At 42.7% G+C, this 26104-nt stretch overlaps 1 protein-coding gene across 1 annotated transcript in view; it reads right to left on the bottom strand.

Moving 5' to 3' along the window:
• LOC124544654 (UDP-glycosyltransferase UGT5-like) overlaps nucleotides 1-26104 on the bottom strand; it is a 100225-nt gene that overhangs the window by 60226 nt on the left and 13895 nt on the right. Inside the window, exon 2 of the mRNA XM_047123268.1 lies at nucleotides 19590-19842. Within this exon, the coding sequence (XP_046979224.1) occupies nucleotides 19590-19842 (253 nt within the window). The remainder of the gene's footprint in view (nucleotides 1-19589; nucleotides 19843-26104) is intronic.

Below are 26104 nucleotides of genomic sequence, written 5' to 3'. Positions count from 1 at the left end.
AAATGGGAGCTACGATACTGCGTGAAGAGTTTGACAGAGCACTGAAAGACCTGAGTCGAAACAAGGCCCCCGGAGTAGACAACATTCCATTAGAACTACTGACAGACTTGGGAGAGCCAGTCCTAACTCTACCATCTGGTGAACAAAATGTATGAGACAGGCGAAATTCCCTCAGACTTCAAAAAGAATATAATAATTCCAATCCCAAAGAAAGCAGGTGTTGACAGATGTGAAAATTACCGAACTATCAGTTTAATAAGTCACAGCTGCAAAATACTAACGAGAATTCTTTACAGACGAATGGAAAAACTGATAGAAGCCGACCTTGGGGAAGATCAGTTTGAATTCCGTATAAATATTGGAACACATGAGGTAATACTGACCTTACGACTTATCTTACAAGAAAGATTAAGGAAAGGCAAACCTACGTTTCTTGCATTTGTAGACTTAGAGAAAGCTTATGACAATGTTGACTGGAATACTCTCTTTCAAATTCTAAAGGTGGTAGGGGTAAAATACAGGGAGCGAAAGGCTATCTACAATTTGTACAGAAACCAGATCGTAGTTATAAGAGTCGAGGGGCATGAAAGGGAAGCAGTGATTGGGAAGGGAGTGAGACAGGGTTGTACCCTATCCCCAATGTTATTCAATCTGTATATTGAGCAAGCAGTAAAGGAAACAAAAGAAAAATTCGGAGTAGGTATTAAAATCCATGGAGAAGAAATAAAAACTCTGAGGTTCGCCGATGACATTGTAATTCTGTCAGAGACAGCAAAGGACTTGGAAGAGCAGTTGAACTGAATGGACAGTGTCTTGAAAGGAGGCTATAAGATGAACATCAACAAAAGCAAAACGAGGATAATGGAATGTAGTCGAATTAAGTCGGGTGATGCTGAGGGAATTAGATTAGGAAATGAGACACTTAAAGTAGTAAAGGAGTTTTGCTATTTGGGGAGCAAAATAACTGATGATGGTCGAGGTAGAGAAGATATAAAATGTAGACTGGCAATGGCAAGGAAAGCGTTTCTGAAGAAGAGAAATTTGTTAACATCGAGTATAGTTTTAAGTGTCAGGAAGTCGTTTCTGAAAGTATTTGTATGGAGTGTAGCCATGTATGGAAGTGAAACATGGACAATAAATAGTTTGGACAGGAAGAGAATAGAAGCTTTCGAAATGTTGTGCTACAGAAGAATGCTGAAGATTAGATAGGTAGATCACACAACTAATGAGGAGGTATTGAATAGAATTGGGGAGAAGGGGAGTTTGTGGCACAACTTGACTAGAAGAAGGGACCGGTTGGTAGGACATGTTCTGAGGCATGAAGGGATCACAAATTTAGCATTGGAGGGCAGCATGGAGGGTAAAAATCGTAGAGGGAGACCAAGAGATGAATACACCAAGCAGATTCAGAAGGATGTAGGTTGCAGGAGGTACTGGGAGATGAAGAAAATTGCACAGGATAGGGTAGCATGGAGAGCTGCATCAAACCAGTCTCAGGACTGAAGACCACAACAACAACAACAAGACAATTTTGAACCCAGACCTACGAAAATTCGTATATGGTTTCTCGGTCAGAAATAAAGAAATACGAGTTTCAGCCGGTTTTGCAAAATCAACCCGTAATGGGGTAAAATAGGGAATGAAGTGCCTTAGAAATATTTAATTATAAACGCATTTTCAAGACTAAATCTATGAAATTTTGCATTTGACTTCTCAGTTAGAAACAAAAAATAAATTTGTCACTGTTTTTCGAAATTCAATTCCTATGGGGGTGAAATACCGGATGTACGTTTGTGGAAATGTTTCTTAGCCAAACAGTTTTTAAAGCTAAATCTATGAAAATTTGTATTTGGCTTCTCTGTTGGAAATAAAATAATACCTACTTCACTATTTTTGGAAATTAATCTCGTCAGGGGGTGAAATGGTAGGGTGAAATGTTTTATGAAAACATTCCGTAGCGTAGGCATTTTTAAAACTAAATCTATGAAAATTTTTATTTGTCTTCTCAGTTACAAATGAAAGAAATTCGTGTCTCCCTGTTTTGGGAAATTCAACCCTTAAGGGGGTAAAATAGGGCCAGACTGTTTCAGTCACTCATCATCGTCCACCCGAAAACTCTAAGGATAGAAACTTGAAATTTTGAGGCGTGTGGATCTTATATTGTAGATATCGCTTAAGAAGAGACTGTTCGAAGCTCCACTTCTAAGGGGATGAAAGGTTTTTGAAAATATGTCGCTATAAAGACAATTTTGAAGACAGAAAGACGGAAGCTGGTATTTAGTTTCTCAGCTAGAAGTAAAAAGAAAGTAATTCAGCATCTCTCGATCTTCAACCATTAACGAGGTAAAGTAGTGGATGCGAGTTTTTTGGAGATAAATCATTTTTAAAGAGCCACTAAAGCATTTTTAAAGTTATATCTATGGAAACTGGTATTTGTTTTCTTGGTCATAAATAAAAATACTGTTTCTGGAAATTCACCCCCTAAGGGAGCGAAATATGGAATGGAAAGTTTTATGAAATTATTTCGTTATCAAAACGTTTTCAAAGCTAAATATATGAATATCTGTGTTTGGATTCTGTGTTGGAAATGCAAAAAATACGTTTTCCCTGTTTTTGGAAATTCAACCCTTTGTTGGGCGAAATACGGGGTGAGAATGTTCAAGAAAATGTTTCGTTACATTAAAAAAATTTTAAAACTGCATCCACGAAAACGGGTACTTCACTTCTCGATTAGACACAAAGATATATGTGTTAAGGGATGAAACTTCCTGTGGAGATATCACCAAAATGACGCAAAGGCACTATTAACAAAAAACTTGAACTCCAGCTACCAGAATCGATTTTCGGTCAAAAGTGCATAAGAAAAGACTATGTTTCTATGGCATTAATTAGCGTGAAAAGTGTAGATGATGTTGCAGTTGGTGAAAAAATAATAATTTGGTCGAAGAAAAACAAAAGAAATCTTTGCAGACCATATCGATTGTGCGAGTGAAGCAGCGAGTGCTAAGCTAGTATAAAATATCAGAGGTTTAAAAAACAAAATTAATGAATTTCAGATCTGTTTAGATGAACTACAGTCTAAAAATCCTGTTGATATTATTTGTATTTCTGAACATCATTTAGGTAGTGAAATTGAAATGCTTATTATGGAAGGGTATACCTTAGCTTCAAGTTATTGTAGAAAAGAGATGGAAAAAGGAGGAGTTGCCACTTGAAAGGGTCACAATTATAAAAACATTGACAATCTTAAACACTGTAGTGATCAGCATTTTGAAGCATGTGCCACACAAGTAGAAACACACAAAAGAAAAACAATTCGTCACAATATACATGGTTCCAACCGGTAATTTCCAGCTATTCACTAAACTGATTGATGCAGTATTAAATTTCTTAACTTCTAAACATAATGAACTCACACTAGGTGGAGATTTTAATTTAAATTTTCTGGAAGATAGTCACTCAAGATCCATACTAGAGTCTCTTACCACTTCTCATAATCTCATTCCCTTAGTACAGTTCCCAACCAGGGTTATGGGTACCAGCAGCACTGCTATTGATAACATTTTCATAGATACTACCACACTAGCAAATCATAGTATAAATCCAATATTTAATGGCCTTTCAGTTCATGATGCCCAGTTGCTTACGTTTAAAATAGTGGGGTCTGATTCAACTAATAACAAGAAGTGGGAAACTGTACAAAGAATAAATTAAACGGGAATTGAAGGTATAAAAAACTATTTGAGAAATTCAGACTGGAAAGATGTATACAATTCACCCATGATAAATGAACAATATAACTATTTCTCTAATATGGTCATAAGTCACATCGAAAACTGCTGCCCTAAGAAAGTAATCAAAGCAAATATATTAAATGTTTCAAAACCTTGGATTACAAATAGAATAAAAGTATCTTGCAAAACAAAAAAAAGACTGTACTTAATGTCAAGGGAAAACGATGACTACAGAGCTAATTCACATTACAAATTATATTGTAAAATTCTAAACAAAGTAATGAGAACCTCAAAATGTATTTATTTTCAAGAAAAAATATATGTTTCTAATGACAAGATAAAAACTATATGGAACATAGTAAAAAGGGAAACAGGAAAAACTAATCAAGCAAATGGGGAAATTATTTTAAATGTAAATGGGTGATTAGAGATACCTCCAAAATTGCAGACACTTTCAACAACTTTTTCCTTTCTGTAGAAGACAACTTAGGTTTGCATAGTTCCTCACGAGGGAACCTCTCCATTGCACCCCCCTCAGATTTAGTTATAAGTTGGCACAGTGGATAGGCCTTGAAAAACTGAACACAGATCAACTGAGAAAACAGGAAGAAGTTGTGTGGAACTGTGAAAAAGTAAGCAAAATATACAAACTGAGTAGTTCATGGCAAGATAAGCAACATCAAGGACACTCGGAAAGCAGGAGCGCCGTGGTCTCGTGGTAACGTGAGCAGCTGCGGAACGCAAGGTCCTTGGTTCAAATCTTCCATCGAGTGTAAAGTTTAATTTTTTATTTTCAGTTTATGTGACAAACTGTTATGTTTTCATCACTTTTCTGGGAGTGATTATCACATCCACAAGAAAACCTAAATCGGGAAAGGTAGAAGAATCTTTTTACCCATTCGCCAAGTGTACAAGTTAGGTGGGTTGACAACATATTCCTGTCATGTGACGCACATGCCGTTACCAGTGTCGTATAGAATATATCAGATGTGTTTTCCTGTGGAGGAATCGGTTGACCTATGACCTTGCGATCAAATGTTTTCGGTTCCCATTGGCGAGGCACGTCCTTTCGTCTACTAATCGCACGGTTTTGCGATGAGGTCGCAAAACACAATCACTAAACTTTTTACAGTGAACAGAGACGTCAATGAACGAACGGACAGATAATAACTATGCAAAAATAAAGAAAGTAAAATTTTCAGTCGAGGGAAGACTTGAACCAAGGACCTCTCGTGCAGCAGCTGCTCACGCTACCACAGGACCACGGCGCTTCTAAGCACACTTTTTCCATTATGTTGCTTATGTGGCACATGGACTACTCAGTTTGTATATTTTGCTTATTTTTTCACAGTTCCACACAACTTCTTCCTGTTTTCTCAATTGATCTGTGATCAGTTTTTCAAGGCCTATCCACTGTGCCAGCTTATAACTAAATCTGAGGGGGGTGCGATGGGGAGGTTCCCTTGTCAGAAGACAGTTTAAAATATTTAAAAAATGCATTTCCACAGAAGTTTGACAAAATTCAACTACATCCCACCTCACTGAAAGAGATTTCTAATACTACTAGCTCTCTTAAAAACATATGTTCCAGTGTTATGCTGACATCAGCACTACCATGTTGCTCCCCAGAACTTTTTAACATACTGAGTTACTTATGTAATGCATCCCTCCAGTGTGGTGTGTTGCCAGATAGGCTTAAATACGCTATTGTCAAACAGTTACACAAAAAAGGAGACAAATCATCGCTGGGAAACTGTCCCATTTCATTATTGTCAATATTTTCAAAAGTGTTTGAAAGGGTTATGTACAATAGACTTTATAAACACTTAGTACAGAAAAATATTCTCATTCACAATCAGTTTGGATTTCGGAAAGAACTGGCAACTGATCAAGCTATATTCACTTTTGCAGATGTTATATTAAAATCAATAAATCAAAAGTTATTACCACTTGCAATATTCTGTGATCTGGCTAAAGCTTTGATTGTGTTAAGCATGATACCCATGTACAAAAGTTAAAATATTATGGGATAACAGAAGTAGCAGGCTCATGGTTCTCATGCTATCTTTTTAATGGAAAGCAGTATCAGGCTTCCCACTTAATAATAGTCATTCAAAATATGAAACCACAAGCCACTGGGTGCCACAGGGCTCTATTTTAGGTCCCTTGCTGTTCCTGTTATATATTAATGACCTTCCATATGCAGTGTCACAAAATGCAAATTTTTGCACATCATACTAGTATTGGTATAAAAAACAGTACCCATGATTTCACTGAGCAATCAGCTAATGAAATATTTGTAAGTATCAATGGGTGGTTCACAGCAAATGGATTTGACAAGACCCAGTACATACAGTTTAGTACCTCACGAAGAATATGTGACCCTATAAGTATAATGCATTCAAACAATGAAATTAAAGTTGTAGACAGTGTCAAATTTTTAGGGCTGCAAATTGAGCACAACCTTTATTGGAAAACTCACACTCTAGACTTAATGAAACGCCTTAGTTCAGCTACATTTGCAGTATGCATGATAACAGAAATTGGTGATTTAAAAATGAAGAAGTTGGTTTATTCGGCCCACTTCTCAGTACATACACTCACTGATGTCCTTTGTCATTTCCAACATTACTCTTTTGACACAAAATAGTGCAAAGCATAAATTTAATACCAGAACCAAAAACAATCTGTATAATCACTATAAAAGCTTATCATTAGTACAAAAAGGAGTCAAATACATGGGTACTCATATATTCAGTAACTCATCAGAGCATATCAAAGGTATTGTAAGTGATAAAGATCGGTTTCAGAGTGCATTAAAGAACTTCCTGTTGGCCAATTCCTTCTACTCCATCGACGAATATCTTCACAAGGATTGTAGCTCATAACTCTGCCGGCATTAGAATTGTACAATATCCATGTATCTGAGTAAATAAAGGATCTTAAAAAAAAGATTTGACGCTTTCCACATCCCAGAGACTCCTCTCCAAGGGATCCACGGAAAACGAGAAATGTAATGTAATGTAAATATTTAGTTGCAAGAGAAGCTTCACGAACACAATTGCAACTTAACGTCATTCTGTGTCGGCGCAAATTTAACCACCTTGTGGCGAAACAAGCGCTGTATCGCTTGAGAGATAGAGGCGAGCGAGTGTGCCGAGACAGCCCAGTTCACTGTTACTGGTGCCACGTCACCATACCGCGTCTGTGCGTAGAGCACAAGTATTGCACCACAAATTAAGAACGAAATTAAAAGTTAAAGTTGCTTTTTCGAACTTTGTCAGCATATGCTTTAGTGTAATACTGTTTAAACTGTCAAGCATCAGATTGATTAGGTCAATACTTTACCTAAAAAAAAATGTCGTGTGACTAGGGCCTCCCGTCGGGTAGACCGTTCGCCGGGTGCAAGTCTTTCGATTTGACGCCACTTCGGCGACTTGCGCGTCGCTGTGGATGAAGTGATGATGATTTGGACAACACAACACCCAGTCCCTGAGCGCAGAAAATCTCCGACCCAGCTGGTAATCGAGCCCGGGCCCTTAGGATTGACATTCTGTCACGCTGACCACTCAGCTACCGGGGGCGGACGTATTTTACCTAAATACATCGTTTTAAGAAAAAATGAATGGCGCTAAATAATAAAGCTAAGAAGCCAGAAATTGGTCATAATGTGCAGATGTATGTCAAAATTAACTGGTGCAAGTTTCGACGTGATTAAAGCAATAATTTGGTCAGAATCCACGTTTTTCAGAAAAATTGAAGGCACTAAATATTAGACTTAGAAATATGAAAATTTGTATGGCGCTTCAGTTCAACATTTGACCCCATTAAGCTAAATCTAATAGTTTTCAAGTAATTTACTGAAAACAAAATTTGGAACAAAAATGTCCTTATTTGTAGTAGATTAAGTACCTGTTATATAAATGCTAGAAAGTTTTGGTTACAGCACGTGATGAAACCTACACTGCTGGCCATTAAAATTGCTACACCAAGAAGAAATGCAGATGATAAACGGGTATTCATTGGACAAATATATTATGCTAGAACTGACATGTGATTACATTTTGACGCAGTTTGGGTGCATAGATCCTGAGAAATCAGTACCTAGAACAACCACATCTACCGTAATAACGGAATTGATACGCCTGGGCATTGAGTCAAACAGAGCTTGGATGGCGTGTACAGGTACAGCTGCCCATTCAGCTTCAACACGATACCACAGTTCATCAAGAGTAGTGACTGGCGTATTGTGACGAGCCAGTTGCTCGGCCACCATTGACAAGACGTTTTCAGTTGGTGATAGATCTGGAGAATGTGCTGGCCAGGGCAGCAGTCGAACATTTCCTGTATCCAGAGAGGTGCGTGCAGGACCTGCAACATGCGGTCGTGTATTATTCTGCTAAAATGTAGGGTTTCGCAGGGATCGAATGAAGGGTAGAGCCACGGGTCGTAACACATCTGAAATGTAACTTCCACTGTTCAAAGTACCGTCAATGCGAACAGGAGGTGACCGAGACGTGTAACCAATGGCACCCATACCATCACGCCGGGTTTTACGCCAGTATGGCGATGACGAAGACACGCTTCCAATGTGCGTTCACTGCAATGTCGCCAAACATGGATGCGACCATCATGATGCTGTAAACAGAACCTGGATTCATCCGAAAAAATGACGTTTTGCCATTCGTGCACCCAGGTCCGTCGTCGAGTACACCATCGCAATCGCTCCTGTCTGTGATACAGCGTCAAGGGTAGCCGCAGCCGTGGTCTCTGGGCTGATAGTCCATGCTGCTGCAAACGTCGACGAACTGTTCGTACAGATGGTTGTTGCCTTGCCAACGTCCCCATCTGTTGACTCAGGGATCGAGACGTGGCTGCACGATCCGTTACAGCCATGCGGATAAGATGCCTGTCATGTCGACTGCTAGTGATACGATGCCGTTGGGATCCAGCACGGCGTTCCGTATTTCATTCCTGAACCCACCGATTCTGTATTCTGCTAACAGTCATTGGATCTCGACCAACGCGAGCAGCAATGTCGCGATACGATAAACCTCAATCGCGATAGGGTACAGTCCGACCTCTATCAAAGTCGGAAACGTGATGGTACGCATTTCTCCTCCTTACACGAGGCATCACAACAACGTTTCACCAGGCAACGCCGGTCAACTGCTGTTTGTGTATGAGAAATCGGTTGCAAGCTTTCCTCATGTCAGCACATTGTAGGTGTCGCCACCGGCGCCAACCTTGTGTGAATGCTCTGAAAAGCTAATCATTTGCATATCACGGCATCTTCTTCCTGTCGGTTAAATTTCGCGTCTGTAGCACGTCATCTTAGTGGTGTAGCAATTTTAATGGCCAGTAGTGTATTAAATAATACAGCTATAATAAGTTTTAGGACCTTGATGTTAATAACAACCAGTAGGTCTCTTAAAGCTGTAGTTCCGAGTTCATGTTCTACTGTCAGTTCTGGTCTAAATATTCTGGAAGGCAAAGTTTTAATGCAGGCGAGCTAAAACTATTTCTGCTATTTTAACTAACTTACCTACATTCATACAAAAATTTTTAAGATTCTAAATTGATTCATAAGATTGTTATTAAATATTGTGTGTCCGAGAAAGCGGCCGTTTAGAGGCTGCTACCGTGGGCATAGGGCGGATGACAGCAGGTGTTTCCTTTGCCGTTCGCATCGTCACATGTATAAATACAGTCCGAGAGGCAAGACTAGGGTTCACTTCGCACCCAGCCACCGTAAGACCCGCGTCACTCAAAAGCTGGAGTGCTCGCTGCCTCGGGTTATGGGATGATGTTAGAGACAGGCTGTTACAAAACGTATATTTTCAGTAATAACAGAAGGTGGACTCACGAGGACCGTACACCCTCGTGGATCGCTTATATTTCGCAGAAGTAACTGTTAGTGTGCCGTCTGCAATGTTATCAATCCGCGTGGCAAGTGGTGACAATTATTTTCCACTTTGTGGCGAGCATTTATTTTGATTATCAGAAGTCAGGGCGAAAGACAATTTGATAGGAATTTACTGTAGAGGTCGCCTGTGAACTGCTCATAGTGCTGTTTAGGATAGAAAGATTTCCTGCCAGTATGAATATAATGAAATTTTGTGCGTGTGGAACTTAATCGCTTATATGTATCAATTAGAACTCAAAATCTTCAACCGCGCGACCGCTACGGTCGCAGGTTCGAATCCTGCCTCAGGCATGGATGTGTGTGATGCCCTTAGGTTACTTAGGTTTAAGCAGTTCTAAGTTCTAGGGACTGATGACCTCAGAAGTTAAGTCCCATAGTGCTCAGAGCCATTTGAACCATTTTTTTTTCCTCCGCCGTCCCCAGAACGTGGAAGAAGCAGTACGTCGGCTTCCAAAGGAGGATGCAGAGGAAGTCCGACGGGAAACTTGTAGAATAATCGACAGATCGCTATTACCTAAAAATAACGTATCTGCGGAAGAACGAGCAACTCTCCGGTCCCTTAGAGATGAACCTGATATAACGATCCTACCAGCGGACAAAGGGAACGCTACAGTGCTATTTAGCACTGCCGAGTACCGGCAGAAAATAAACCTGATGCTACAAGAGGCTGAAGAATGTATGTTACCAGCGGTGTATAAATTATTCGTTGGAGTGTGTGAAGCTGTGGCCATATCTATTTTCCTCGATGAATGGTTGCCGCAGTCGTATGTCAGGGAGAAAGCTCATTAAAGTTGAAAGAGGTATCCAGTCTCAGAGTCGAAATACTAGTATTTAATCTGACCCAAAGGCTATAAGCCAAAATTTTCCGATAAAAGCCCCACATCGCAGCACAGAAATACTATTTCCCCAAAGTCGACCCAACTTGGAGTGAGAGAAAAGTGAATCTCATCAAAGTTTTGTAAAAGGTTGTTTGTCCGTGACTTAATTGTAGATGATTTTTAAAAAATCAGAAAATACAACACCACAAACTAGTCCCTCTCTTTTGTTGTACTCAATAGTTTATTACTAGAAATTCCGCTGTCACCGGTAATGTAAGCCAATATCGTTAAAATAATTTTTGTGCTCATGTACCATTCAATGAATATGACAAATATGTCAAATGTTAAGCATATGGCTAAGCTTTAAGTATACTGGGGCCTAGACGAAAATAACTGCAAGGAGTGAAATTTTACAATTGCTACACCACGAAGATGACGTGCTACAGACACGAAATTTAACCGACAGGAAGAAAATGCTGTGATATGCAAATGATTAGCTTTTCAGAGCATTCACACAAGGTTGGCGCCGGTGACGACACCTACAACGTGCTGACGTGAGGAAAGCTTCCAACCGATTTCTCATACACAAACAGCAGTTGACCGGCGTTGCCTGTTGAGACGTTGTTGTGATGCCTCGTGTAAGGTGGAGAAATGCGTACCATCACGTTTCCGACTTTGATAAAGGTCGGATTGTAGCCTATGGTGATTGCGGTATATCGTATCGCGACATTGCTGCTCGCGTTGGTCGAGATCCAATGACTGTTAGCAGAATATGGAATCGGTGGGTTCAGGAGGGTAATACGGAACGCCGTGGTGGATCACAACGGCCTCTTATCACTAGCAGTCGAGATGACAGGCATCTTATCTTCATGGCTGTAAGGCATCGTGCAGCCACGTCTCGATCCCTGAGTCAAAAGATGGGGACGCTTGCAAGACAACAACCATCTCCACGAACAGTTCGACAACGTTTGCAGCAGCATGGACTATCAGCTCCGAGACCATGGCTGCAGTTACCCTTGACGCTGCATCACAGACAGGAGCGCCTGCGATGGTGTACTCAACGACGAACCTGGGTGCACGAACGGCAAAACGTCATTTTTTCGGAGGAATACAGGTTCTGTTTACAGCATCATGATGGTCGCATCCGTGTTTGGAGACATCACGGTGAACGCACATTAGAAGCGTGTATTCGTCATCGCCATACTGGCGTATCACCCGGCGTGATGGTATGAGGTGCCATTGGTTACATGTCTCGGTCACCTGTTGTTCGCATTGACGGTACTTTGAACAGTGGACGTTACATTTCAGATGTGCTACGACCCGTGGCTCTAACCTTCATTCGATCCCTGCGAAACCCTACATTTTAGCAGAATAATGCACGACCGCATGTTGCAGGTCCTGTACGGGCCTCTGTGGATACAGAAAATGTTCGACTGCTGCCCTGGCCAGCACATTCTCCAGATCTTTCACCAGTTGAAAACGTCTTGTCAATGGTGGCCGAGCAACTGGCTCGTCACAATACGCCAGTCACTACTCTTGATGAACTGTGGTATCGTGTTGAAGCCGAATGGGCAGCTGTACCTGTACACGCCATCCAAGCTCTGTTTGACTCAATGCCCAGGCGTATCAATTCCGTTATTTCGGCCAGGGGTGGTTGTTCTGGGTACTGGTTTCTCAGGATCTATGCACCCAAATTGCGTGAAAATGTAGTCTCATGTCAGTTCTAGTATAATATATTTGTCCAATGAATACCCACTTTTCATCAGCATTTCTTCTTGGTGTGGCAATTTTAGTGGCCAGTAGCGTAATTACATGCAAGACTCACGTAAACGATTTCAAGCAATCTGATCTGTAAATGACGACGTCCGTCTGAAGTAAAATATTTGTACTTTGATTATCATTGAGCAAAAGGTTATTTTAATAGTTATCGCCATCGACGTTTCATACAGCCGAGTGTGAAACGGGCCTACTATACCAAAATCAGTTGAGTAAACAGAAATTTAAAGTCAGTATGGGGAAAACCTGTGAATTACAATGGCAACATGGCGCAAATGAAGCATGTAATACTGAAGTGGAAGAGGCGACATGTGAGAGTAGTACCCCAGTTATTGCAAGCGGAGGGGAAACATATCAAGATACGGCGTGCAACCGGCTCTGTCGCAGGTAACTCGAGACTAACATCAGCCACAGCTCTAGCATCATTCAGCGACAGTCGAGAGGGAAGTACGTGTCGCATCTCGCATGAAACTCGCGTCAGCCATTCATCAATAATGAGAAGTTTGGCCACATGTAAATTGAAGCCTTAGGAAATGTAAATGTTAGAACATCTCTCCTAGAACGATCCAGATCACCAGGTTCAGTTTTCAGAATCGGTGATACACATGTTGGACGAAAACAGTCGTTTATCCTGTGACCTACTATACTCCTGGAAATGGAAAAAAGAACACATTGACACCGGTGTGTCAGACCCACCATACTTGCTCCGGACACAGCGAGAGGGCTGTACAAGCAATGATCACACGCACGGCACAGCGGACACACCAGGAACCGCGGTGTTGGCCGTCGAATGGCGCTAGCTGCGCAGCATTTGTGCACCGCCGCCGTCAGTGTCAGCCAGTTTGCCGTGGCATACGGAGCTCCATCGCAGTCTTTAACACTGGTAGCATGCCGCGACAGCGTGGACGTGAACCGTATGTGCAGTTGACGGACTTTGAGCGAGGGCGTATAGTGGGCATGCGGGAGGCCGGGTGGACGTACCGCCGAATTGCTCAACACGTGGGGCGTGAGGTCTCCACAGTACATCGATGTTGTCGCCAGTGGTCGGCGGAAGGTGCACGTGCCCGTCGACCTGGGACCGGACCGCAGCGACGCACGGATGCCCGCCAAGACCGTAGGATCCTACGCAGTGCCGTAGGGGACCGCACCGCCACTTCCCAGCAAACTAGGGACACTGTTGCTCCTGGGTATCGGCGAGGACCATTCGCAACCGTCTCCATGAAGCTGGGCTACGGTCCCGCACACCGTTAGGCCGTCTTCCGCTCACGCCCCAACATCGTGCAGCCCGCCTCCAGTGGTGTCGCGACAGGCGTGAATGGAGGGACGAATGGAGACGTGTCGTCTTCAGCGATGAGAGTCGCTTCTGCCTTGGTGCCAATGATGGTCGTATGCGTGTTTGGCGCCGTGCAGGTGAGCGCCACAATCAGGACTGCATACGACCGAGGCACACAGGGCCAACACCCGGCATCATGGTGTGGGGAGCGATCTCCTACACTGGCCGTACACCACTGGTGATCGTCGAGGGGACACTGAATAGTGCACGGTACATCCAAACCGTCACCGAACCCATCGTTCTACCATTCCTAGACCGGCAAGGGAACTTGCTGTTCCAACAGGACAATGCACGTCCGCATGTATCCCGTGCCACCCAACGTGCTCTCGAAGGTGTAAGTCAACTACCCTGGCCAGCAAGATCTCCGGATCTGTCCCCCATTGAGCATGTTTGGGACTGGATGAAGCGTCGTCTCACGCGGTCTGCACGTCCAGCACGAACGCTGGTCCAACTGAGGCGCCAGGTGGAAATGGCATGGCAAGCCGTTCCACAGGACTACATCCAGCATCTCTACGATCGTCTCCATGGGAGAATAGCAGCCTGCATTGCTGCGAAAGGTGGATATACACTGTACTAGTGCCGACATTGTGCGTGCTCTGTTGCCTGTGTCTATGTGCCTGTGGTTCTGTCAGTGTGATCATGTGATGTATCTGACCCCAGGAATGTGTCAATAAAGTTTCCCCTTCCTGGGACAATGAATTCACGGTGTTCTTATTTCAATTTCCAGGAGTGTATTTACAGATCTGGCCAACTTCTGTATGAACTGAGAGACAAATAAACAGAATAACAAACACTGCTCAGATGTGAAGCACCGCTGAATCAGTCCAACGAAGGTAGTGGGTGCGTCGAAAGTAATCGTTTGGTGTCCACTATGCGGTTCCCGTATTGTTTGTTCCTTCTTCAGTCAGGGCTCACTAACAGGAGTCCATTGCCTGCAGTTGTCAGATGATGCCACTGCTGTCTGAAGAGGGGTCATTTCCAATTTTGGAGCCACACCTCTGTATGGGATAGCTGTCCAAGCGCACCTGAATAGCCAGTTTCTCTAGAGATTTACAGGTCGTAGTGATCCTGTCGAGTGGCCCCCCGTCCCCAGGGTCTAAGTCCACGTGATTTTTATCTGGCAACAAGTGAAGGCAGTTGTGTAAGCGGTGAAGATCGGAAACCTCGCACACCTCAAGGGAGCAAACCTCTGATGCTTGTGCTGGCATTCCAGCACACGTGTTGGCTAAAGTCGATAAGAAGTGGTTGAAGTGGACGACAACGACCTTGCAGATTAATGGACAACAACACATTGAGCAAATCCTGCAGCCTCTACATATCATCATCAGCATTTACCTTTTCCTGTGCAGAATGTTGAAGAAGTGTCAATATCTTAAGAAACCTTTATTGTCACCTCACATTTTATTAATTGACAAGTAATTAATTGTTTTGTGAAGGTAAATGAATATTTACATCCACCCTAAACGTAACCCCATTTTGTGTAGAAGATTGATGAGGAAAAGCAAGGGTAAGGAAAGGACATTGTTTAAAAGAATGTTGTACTCATTGGTAAACTACGTGAAAACTTGAGAGGAAATCGACAGAAAGCCTAGAGTTCGAAGTAGCAACCCTAAACCCGCCGGAAGTAAAGCAAGAGCAGCGGCCAGTAGCGTCAAAACAGTGAAAGGGAGCCGGCCAGTGTAACCGAGCGGTTCTAGGCGCTTCCGTCCGGAACCGCGCGACCGCTACGGTTGCAGGTTCTAATCCTGCCTCCTTAGGTTAGTTAGGATTAAGTAGTTCTAAGTTCTAGGGGATTTATGATCTCAGATGTTAAGTCCCATAGTGCTCAGAGCCATTTGGATCTGAGTGAAAGGGATGTTTAGGACGTCGAGTGTGCTTGACGTGAGAGTGGACGACGGCGAATGGCGTGGCTGCGCTGTGCGAATACTGAAATAACAAACATTGTTTTGGACAGAAAAGTGAGGGCATGAGATCGGATTGACTATGAAATAAGAAAATTATCGAACAGGATTTATATGTACAAAGTGGTGAACAGAGTGAAGTAATGCGGTGCAGTCGATGGTAATGTTGTATTGTAACAACTAGTGCCGAAAAAAAATGGAGATAATCGATGAGAACTCAAAAGGAAGGAGTGTGCGTCCATTATTTCATTTAATCGCCTAAGAAAGAACATAAACAAAGAATGACGCACTCAACATGGTCTCACCATTATCTCAAAGAACACAAAGAGGACATTGTACGATTGTGTAGCAGAATGCTGCTTTAACGTGGAAGATACATAAAAACTGTGTTTCAAGATGAAGACTCGAGAGTTCCAATGAGCGAGAGTAAAGTTATTATGTCGCAGATTCTCTCACTAGCATTTCACTGCGGTCAGGTTAAATCGTCGAACAGACATAAAGTCAGTTACGATAGTAATCAATTAAACGTTTAATGTTTAAGAGTTAAAAAAGATTAAAAATTCAGTTGAGGCACGTTACTTGACTTCCAGTGCCAGTATTTTTGATACAAACAGTGTAAACAGCTGCAACGAAATGGCATTTTACAGTGTGACGTAACACCATGCTCAAATGAAAAACACATTTTTTCCCTCGTGTAATTCTTCACCTGTTCTATGTGTTACACGAATCAATTTTCATTTAAAATTACGAGTTGCATCCAAGATGGCGACTCCCGTACTAGCCGTTCACATAGCCTCCCAAGTTTTTCCGTCACCCGTTACACACATTTTGACCTTAGATTTCTGTTTAATCACAGCTATCGACCACACTGTAAAATATAACAAGAGCCCGTGTGTCCCGAGTCCTTTCGTCTATCGAGCGTTTCAAGCTGTTTGTCAACACGCCCTCACTTTTTTCTCTTTTTATCGGTTTCGCATCCCTATAACAATTGAACGTAACATATGCGTTGTGATCTTATTCTGTAAATCATTTTCGAAAGACAGAATCTTGACTTTACAATCTTCTGTCCCGATGTTGTCATGGCCAGTGACTATTTGGAGAGAGCAGTTCGTTCCATTTACTGATTTTTAGCATGGCCAAAAGTTTTAGTGTTTTTTGACATCTCAGTAAGTATAATCATGCAATCAAATTTATCGAATTGTCCTTACCCTGGTACTGATTTTGCTCTGCTTTTGTCCGTCAACAAATATTCTGCTTACTTAGAATCTGCTGTATAGCTCTCTACCTCTTTCCGCTTTCGTAGCAGCTTCCGAACACTGGGTTTGAACCATGGGGCTTCACTGCCTCCATCGCACCAACAGATATAACTGACTGAATTCCAACCAGAGATCTTCCCCATTCAACTCACAAGAGATGAATGTTTGCTGGTGGCTGCTCAGGTGGTTTCTAATCATTTTCTTGACTCGTTTACGGAGCAATATGGCTTCGTTATCTTTTCGTCCATCTGCGACAAGTGGTACTATAACAGAGTTGTACTCGCTGATTCTATGCTTTCGCTGAAACGGTAATTTCGAGAGTCTTCGTTTTCAGAGATCCAAAAAGGATTGTTCGTGAGTATGTTTTCATTCCAACTGATCGAATGAAATACTTTTCTGGAAAACGCCTTTCATACAACGTCACAAGATTCTTTCTGTCCCCCCTCCCCCCCACCCCTCAAATTCTAAACGGATGCCTCTCCTAGTCTACACAATGGATATCGAAAGCTCCCCAGAAACACTGACCGGAAAACATGACCACACCAAAAATTAATTAATGTAGAGTAATGAAAGTTCTGGAATACATTTGTGTAGGTGACATATTTAAGTGATAAACATGATTACAGGTCAATGTAGGCACCAGACAAGGAAGTGAAAATGTGAAATACAGGTACAAAAAATAACCTATGTGACCGCCAGAAAGTTGAACGCAAGCACGGAAAAGTGCATCCACTGCGTTGCACGGGTGCCGGTTGTCAGTTTGTGGTATGGAAATCCACGCCTGTTGCACTTGGTCTGTCAGTATAAGGACGGTTAATCCTGGAGTTTTAGTCCCATAATGTCACACATCTGCTCGACTGGAGACAGGTGTGGTGATCGAGAGGCCAAGACACCATGACGGCTCTCTGTAGAGCATGTTGACTTACAACAGCGGTAGGCCCTTGGAAAACACCCCCATGACTTCTGTTGATGAATGGCAATACAACACGTCGAATCATCAGACTGACTTACAGATTTGCAGTCAGGGTGTGTTGGATAACCATGCTCCCGCTGTCATTCGAAACCACACCATAGACCATAACTCCAGGCGTGGGTCCAGTGTCTCTAGCACGCAGACAGGTTGCCTGCAGCTCCTCAATTGGGCTCCTTGTAACCAACACACGGCCACCACTGGCAACGAGGCAGAACCGGCTTTCGTCAGGAAACACAGCATACCTCCACCCTGCCCTCCTGTGAGCTCTCGCTTGACACCACTGGAGTCGCAGATGGAGATGGTTAGGGGTCAGTAGAACGCATGCTATAGAGCGTCTGGTTCAGAGTTGCCCTTGAAGTAACCGATTTGTTACAGTTCCTTGTATCACTGTTGTGCCAACTGCTGCTGAAATTACTGCTGCAGAGGCAGTTCGATGCACCAGAGCCGTACCCTGGACACGATGGCCTTCCCTGTCAGTGGTACCACGTGGCCATTCAGAGACCGTACATTCTCCTGACACTGCTGCCAGCAATCATGTACAGTGGCTACATTCCTGCCAAGTCTTTCCGCAGTACCGCGAAAGAAACATCCAGCTTCTTGCAGCCGTATTACACGTCGTCGTTCAAACTCGGTGAGTTGTTGATAATGGCGTCTTTGTCGCATTAAAGGCATTCTTGACAAACATCGACTCACCATGTCCAATCTCAAAGATACCTAAAGCTCACGATTGTCGAAGCGTGTATTGAAAGGAAACCCTATTTGCAAACTGCTAGCGCTAGTTGTGCGACTGGCACGAAATATGAATGGACGTCTTCTTTCAGAAGTAGAAACACCGCTACCAACTTTCGGTTATGTCCACAACTCCTTCTTGTTGTTGAGATTTGTTCCCTATCAGAGTATATTTGACATGGTCAGAAATATAAGCGTAGTTCTCCATGCTTCTCCTGAAGCGTTCCACCGCTTAGTCCTAGACGTGAGGGGACAATAGCGACATTCGAACACTCGTCTTCACAAATCAACACTAAAGCTAGAAGAGCTTGTCTCTGAGGCATGTTTATGAAGGTCGTGGTAAACCAAATTCGAAAGTGTAGTGTAGTGCACAGTTATGGAAGGTAGATAATCTTGCGAAGAAATAGCTTTACTAGCAGGAGGAAAGAGGTAACGCGTCACGCTGGTAAATCTGATTTCTTTGATAAGATTTTCTTCCCACAACCAGGACTACCGAAAAGGTTCCAGTGATGCGTAAGTTGAAACTTTCCTGGCAGATTAAAACTGTGTGCCTGACCGAGACTCGAACTCGGGACCTTTGCCTTTTGCGGGCAAGGTTCGCAGGAGAGCTTCTGTGACGTTTCGAAAGTGGGAGGCGACGTACTGGCGGAAGTGAAGCTGTGACGACGGGGCGTGAGTCGTGCTTGGGTAGCTCAGTGGTAGAGCACCTGCCCGTGAAAGGCAAAGGTCCTCAGTTCGAGCCTTGGTCCGGCACATAGTTTTAATCTGCCAGGAATGTTTGATATCATCGCACACTCCGCTGCAGAGTGAAAATCTCATTTTGGAAACATCCCCCAGGCTGTGGCTAAGCCATGTCTCCGCAATATCCTTTCTTCCAGGAGTGCTAGTTCTGCAAGGTTCGCAGGAGAGCTTCTGTGAAGTTTGGAAAGTGGGAGGCAAGGTACTGGCGGAAGCAAAGCTGTGAGAACGGGGCGTGAGTCGTGCTTGGGTAGCTCAGGTGGTAGAGCACTTGCCCGCGAAAGGCAAAGGTCCCGAGTTCGAGTCTCAGTGCGGCACACAGTTTTAATCTGCCAGGAATGTTTGATATCAGCGCACACTCCACTGCAGAGTGAAAATATCATTCTGATGAGTAAGTTCCTTTACCGTCTTCATTCATGGGGTTGGGTATGAGGATCTCGGTCCAGTTGCCCGTGGTGCCACCTTGAGTGGAGGGGAACGTGGTGACGGCGGTGATGCGATGGCCCCGCCGCACCAGCGCCCTCAGGTACGTCTCCGCCAGCACCCAGTGGCTGCGGCCCGGTGACTGGAAGAGGCCCAACACCTCGGCCGCCTCCAGAGCTGGCACCAGCAATCCGAACACCACAAATAGCAGCAGCAGCGGCACAGGCGCCCTTACCTGTAACGCGAGAAACAAGTTAATGACAGGCAACGAAATACAATACATTTTTAATAACTACAGAACCAGGAACCACTGGCCCATATGAAGCTGAGTTGTACTATCTGTGGAACCCTGTAAAAGCAACAGGTGAACAAGATCACAACAGAACAGTGCACTTGTATGTTGTTGTTGTTGTGGTCTTCAGTCCTGAGACTGGTTTGATGCAGCTATCCATGCTACTCTATCCTGTGCAAGCTTCTTCATCTCCCCGTACGTACTGCAGGCTACATCCTTCTGAATCTGTTTAGTGTATTCATCTCTTGGTCTCCCTCTACGATTTTTACCCTCCACGCTGCCCTCCAGTACTAAATTAGTGATCCCTTGATGCCTCAGAACATGTCCTACCAACCGATCCCTTCTTCTAGTCAAGTTGTGCCACAAACTCCTCTTCTCCCCTATTCTATTCGATACCTCCTCATTAGTTACATGATCTATCCATCTAATTTTCAACATTCTCCTGTAGCACCACAGTTCGAAAGCTTCTATTCTCTTCTTGTCTAAACTATTTGTCGTCCATGTTTCACTTCCATACATTGCTACAGTAAAGCTGCATGCCCTCGCGAAAAATTACAGCTGTAGTTTCCCCTTGCTTTCAGCCGTTCACAGTACCACAACAGCAAGGCCGTTTCGGTTAGTGTTACAGGGCCAGATCAGTCAATCATCCAGACTGTTGCCCCTGCAACTATTGAAAAGGCTGCTGCCCCTCTTCAGGAACCACACGTTTGTCTGGCCTCTCAACAGATACCCCTCCGTTGTGGTTGCACCTACGGTACGGCTATCTGTATCGTCGAGGCACGCAAGCCTCCCCACCAACGTCAAGCTTGTATGTCAAGAAATATTCTCTCTTGTCTGCCCAGAAAGAGCAGTTACATCCTAAACTGAGTTACTGAAGAAATGCCTAACAAAGTGAAGCGAGCATGCAGCTGCTGATATTGGCTGCCTACATGGGAGGTGTATATCAAGGGGACAGACGAATTTTCTCCAGGAAATGAGTTTGTCTCACTGCAGAAGCAAAGGACCAAAGCCAGTTCTGGCACACCCTGCATTGCTGTCAGATCTCCTCCACTCCCCAGACAACGTTAAGGTCACCCCTCCCCCACCCCCTTCTCCACCCTTCTACATAAATTACTTAATGTATAAATGGCGGGAAATTTAGAAATGTTAGGTGGGTTTTGTCCCATTGGGTGTGGGTGCTGCCACAGTTAGCAAAGCTGCCAAATTTCTGGGACCTTTATCAAGTAATGTACTACATCACTACTATAATTTATAACCTTCATCTTTATGATCTATTACCTGATTAGTACAACTTAGGAGCCAAAAAAGGTTGCCAGATGTTTTCTTTATCGCTATAATTTATTACCCAACGTATTACCCTCATAGCTTCCATCCACCAAGATTGTGGAACTACTTAACTATGACAGGAAATTCAAAAATTATACGAAATCCTAGATATCTTGCTTGTTATCGGGGAAAACCCAAAATTCAATTATTCCACTTAAGCTCGCTTCTTGCGAGTGTAAAATGGCGGGAAATTTAAAAAATAAACCAAGATAGTGAACTGGGTGTATTTTTTGAACCAATGGTGTACTATGTCTTACAACCAGCACTGTCAGACACGTGGCAGGAGCTTTCATATACATCTAAATATAGCCAACAGCTACAGCTGTGTTGAAAGTGTGTGTTTAACATTAATAAAGTTGTATGTGTAAATGTTTCAACCATTGTGCAAATGTTTCAAAACATCGCTAATGTGTCTTATGCCACTGGATAGTCTGCAGCAATGACTGCAGCTGAAAGTGGCCATCCGGATAGTACTCAAGTCAGAGAAGCTCCCAGTTGCTCTTACATCCTAGAGGCCATAAGCCACAATGCAGTTACGCAGTGTGAGGAAGGAGGCTGACATGCGTGGGTGTTCAGACAGTTATTTACCTGCAGCTGTGGCCCTCAGAAACTGACTCTATCCAGTGCTCCTGCTCCCCAAGCCATTCGCTCCAACACATCACCACTTCCTGTTAAGAAGACAGCTACATATCTCATGAAAAGTGATGTACTGCAGACAGTGATAAACTCTGCAGTGGGCACATCTCAGAAGACTTTTCAGCGAAGCTCTGTTTTCTCTTATTTTGGCATGCATTTAATTGATAAGACTTTTGGACCATTCGCTGTTTATCGTTTTTATCCCATATAAATCAGTCAGTAAGAAAGATGTTGTTGGTTTCACAACTAAACCTAATCATCATTTGCTACAGATGAATTCCATTTTGCTTTCTATTGTTTAGAGGTACTGTAAACCCATCAATGCATTAAATGGTTCTCGTTTAGTTGTTTCCCTTCCTTTCTAAATAAACGAATAATATCATGGTGTCGATGTACTGAGACATATTTGTACGTGATGTGATGGTCTTTGTGTATTATCATAATCCCAGTGGACACACTACTGAACACTATTAACTTAAGCATTCATTCATATACCAGTGATGAATACTGGAACAATGTAAAAGAGGCCATCCTCACAGCTGCAAATAATAACCTGCTGAGAACTAAGAAAGGCAGGAAAAAATGGTTCGATAAAGAGTGTGAAGAAGCTGAAGACAAGGTTATGAAACTACAGAAAAAATGATTGCAAACAAATAAGAATTGTGAAACAGAACTTGCTTATAGGCAGGCTGAAACGCAGGCAAGAAAAAGAACCAATTCCTAAAGCAACAGACTGAATCTATTCATGAATATGATCAAAATAACAGCATCTAGAAAATGTATGGTACAATCAACAAAATTCGAAAAGGTTTTGATTACAAACCGAAGGTGATGAAGGATTTAAATGACAGTATGATGATGGAACAAAGAAACATTTTAGTGACAAGCAAGGAGTGTTTTGACAACCTACTGAATTGTTCTGGTCCAGAAGCATCAATTACTAGTTCCAGCAACAGTCACAACTGTGAGGAAATTCCAGAACCCACATGTTGGAAGTGGCAGAGTGTATCAAACGCCTAAAAATGGTAAAGCAACTGGCAGTGACAGCACCCTAGCTTAGATACTGAAATATGGAGAAGCATTGCACAGAGGTTTATTCCATCTATCTAGAAAACACAGAACATTCCAAGAGAGTGGAGAGAATCATTAATAGCGTCTACACATAAAAAAGGAGACAGGGAAGATCTAAAGAAACAATAGAGTAATATCATTAGTCAATATCATTTGGTTATAAGATCTTATCTTGTTTATTGCTATGCCGCTTAAAACCATATGCAGAAAATATAATTGGAGATTATCAAAATTGCTTACACAAAAACAGATCCACCACTGACAATATATTTGCAATCAATCAATAAATGAAAAATTTTGGGAATAAAAATAAAAAATACATTATATGTTCATGGATTTCATGAAAGCTTATGACTCCGTCCACAGACAAATCTTGTGGAATGTAACGACTGAATTTGGTTTGCCAATGAAATTGATAAGTCTCTGAAAAGTATGCATGGACGAAAATACAAGCAGAGTTTTACTAAATGGATTAAAGTCTGACCATTTTAAAAATAAAACTGGGTTAAGACAAGGAGATGATTTGTCGGCCCTTCTGTCCAATATATCTTGAGAAAGAGTTGTGAGGAAACTCAAACTGGCACCTGCTGGGATCCTCCAAGAAAGCAAAATTAACATGTTAGCTTACGCAGATGACTTACTACTCATTGGAAGCAGTGAAATGGAGATTAGGGAATTATTTGTGGAGCTTGCAACAGAAGCATCAAGACCTGGCCTGAAAGGAAATGACGAGGAAATGAAATACATGATAGTTCAAAGATGTGGAGATCAATGGGATAAGCAATGACATATAATAATTGGTGAACACAAATTCGAGCGTGTTAAAGAGTTCAAATTTCTGGGATGATTGATAGATGATCAGAATCAGAGACAGGTACAAATAAAAGCGACACTGCAAAATGCTAACCGAGCCTATTATGCAATACAAAATCTCTAATGGTCCAAACTGCTGACTAGGAAAACTAAAACAGGGTTATATAATACAATCATCAGACGAGTTCTAATCTATGGGGCAGAAACATGGAGCCTAACGAAAACAGAACACCACCATTTAGAAGTGTTTGAGAATAAAGTTTATAGAAAAGTGTTTGGCCCATATTATGACAATGAATCACAATTCTGGAAGAGAAGACACAACATAGAAATCCACGAGCTACCACAACAACCAACGATAGTAAACATAATAAATGCTAGAAGGCTGCAATGGGCTGGACATCTGATGAGAATGGAAGAAGATCGAATTGTGTTAAGAATACTCAGGGAGAAGCCATATGGCAAAAGACCAAGGGCGAGATCCAGGAGTACTTGATGCAATGAAATTGATTGCATATGCGAAAGATTGGGAATAAATAACTGACAAGAGTCAGCACAAGACAGGAGCATATGGAGGAATCATGTGAGATCGTCACGGGAGCTTCGAGTCCCTTAGAAACCTACTACTACTACTACTATTACTATTACCTCATGTACTACCCGAATCATTGGATGCTGACGTATATGAAGCAAATTCTCAGCGTCATATTTATTTAAAAAAACACTCCACATGTGCTGGGTTTCACCACAAAGGCATCACTGGCTGACTGAAGTAGTGCAGTCTGGAGTGGCTGGCTGTGCGCTCCTGAGTGCGAGCGTCACTACGCATCTGGAAGACAGAGGAGAGGAACCACAGTAGTGCCACCACCCTCACGGAGGCTGCCAGACACCCTCCCCCCCCCCCCCCCCCCCCAGCCCGACCCCATGCCGAGGGCTGAGTCTTGTGCATCCTTAGCGAAAGGAGGATCTCAGAGGAGATGAGTCGGTGTAGAAGATGGGGATTTGACAAGGCTGGGACACATTAGCCACATTTCCGACTGTCTGGTACAGGGGTCACCCAGAGAGTTGTTTGAACAAATGGTTCAAATGGCACTGAGCACTATAGGACTCAACTGCTGTGGCCATTAGTCCCCTAGAACTTAGAACTACTTAAACCTAACTAACCTAAGGACATCACACACACCCATGCCCGAGGCAGGATTCGAACCTGCGACCGTAGCAGCAGCGCGGCTCCGGACTAGAGCGCCTAGAAGCGCACGGCCACCGCGGCCGGCGTTGTTTGAACATGCACGTATGCAATTTACATGCTCGGTCCTCATCTCTACATTATATATGGTACTACATTGTTTTATTTTTCTACAGAAATCAAACCACTTTCTTTAACAAGTGGACCTTAAGCTGTAAGTTAGCCAGTGGTGGTGAAAAGTAACCTGCATGTGTTTTGGGGAACCTTGCATGTGATTCCATGGGAGGAAGAGAACTTCGCTCTTGCAAAACCATGTTACATAAATTTTGAGAACCTGTATTCAAAGAAGAGAATGTGGAGTGCATCGCAGTTACCACCGAATTTTCAAAACACACACTGAACTTATAAAAGAAAATCATGGCTTTTAAAAGATAAAAAAATTGTATAAACATTACCACAGATCCATAAACCTACGTTTTCTATGTATTATTAAAACACACACTCTTACACGCTAAAAGGAAACAATTAGCAGGCAAGTGTTACACATCTAATAGCATGAGTGATGTGTTGCGTTTAACAATTTGACTGCTACATACGCACTCGCAGCGTTCTGTGCCGACAGCGTGTTCTGATCATTGTGGAATATCCATCACCCAATTTTAAGAAAACTATTTGGTAAAAAAGTTCACGTTTGCCCATCTTACATTCTAATATCTTCGCTCAATAAAGAATTGAACTTCTTTTCATAATTCGTCATACTTACTGAGCTAAATCAAATTAAGTAAATCATTGCAAGAAATTTGTAAGTGTTTTCAGAAGTAAAAACGCATTATGTAAATTTTTTGTGTTCGGTTGATTTCACGTCATGCAATGTTGTGCATGAAAGTAGATAAGATATCCAAATTTTATTTAAAATTGATAGGAGAACGATGTCTCATTTCATTCTCCAGGCGTTGGCTTTTAAACCCATCCTGGCTGCAGGTAGTTGAAGTTTGGCAGTTTACATGAAATTTTATGGGACAGTCAATAGTCTGCTGCTAATTTCACTTGGCTAATGACTGTAATTATTAAACAGCACTAACCCCTTGCCTACAAGTAAGTAAGGGGTTAGTGCGACCTTGCAATGCAAACATTTTCATCGCCATTATACCGGGTGAAGCGAAATTCACGGAC

Source organism: Schistocerca americana, chromosome 8, assembly GCF_021461395.2.
Source record: "Schistocerca americana isolate TAMUIC-IGC-003095 chromosome 8, iqSchAmer2.1, whole genome shotgun sequence".
NCBI lineage: Eukaryota > Metazoa > Arthropoda > Insecta > Orthoptera > Acrididae > Schistocerca > Schistocerca americana.
The sequence above is the reverse complement of the archived record's forward strand: the minus strand, read 5'-3'. Positions and strand labels throughout refer to the sequence as shown.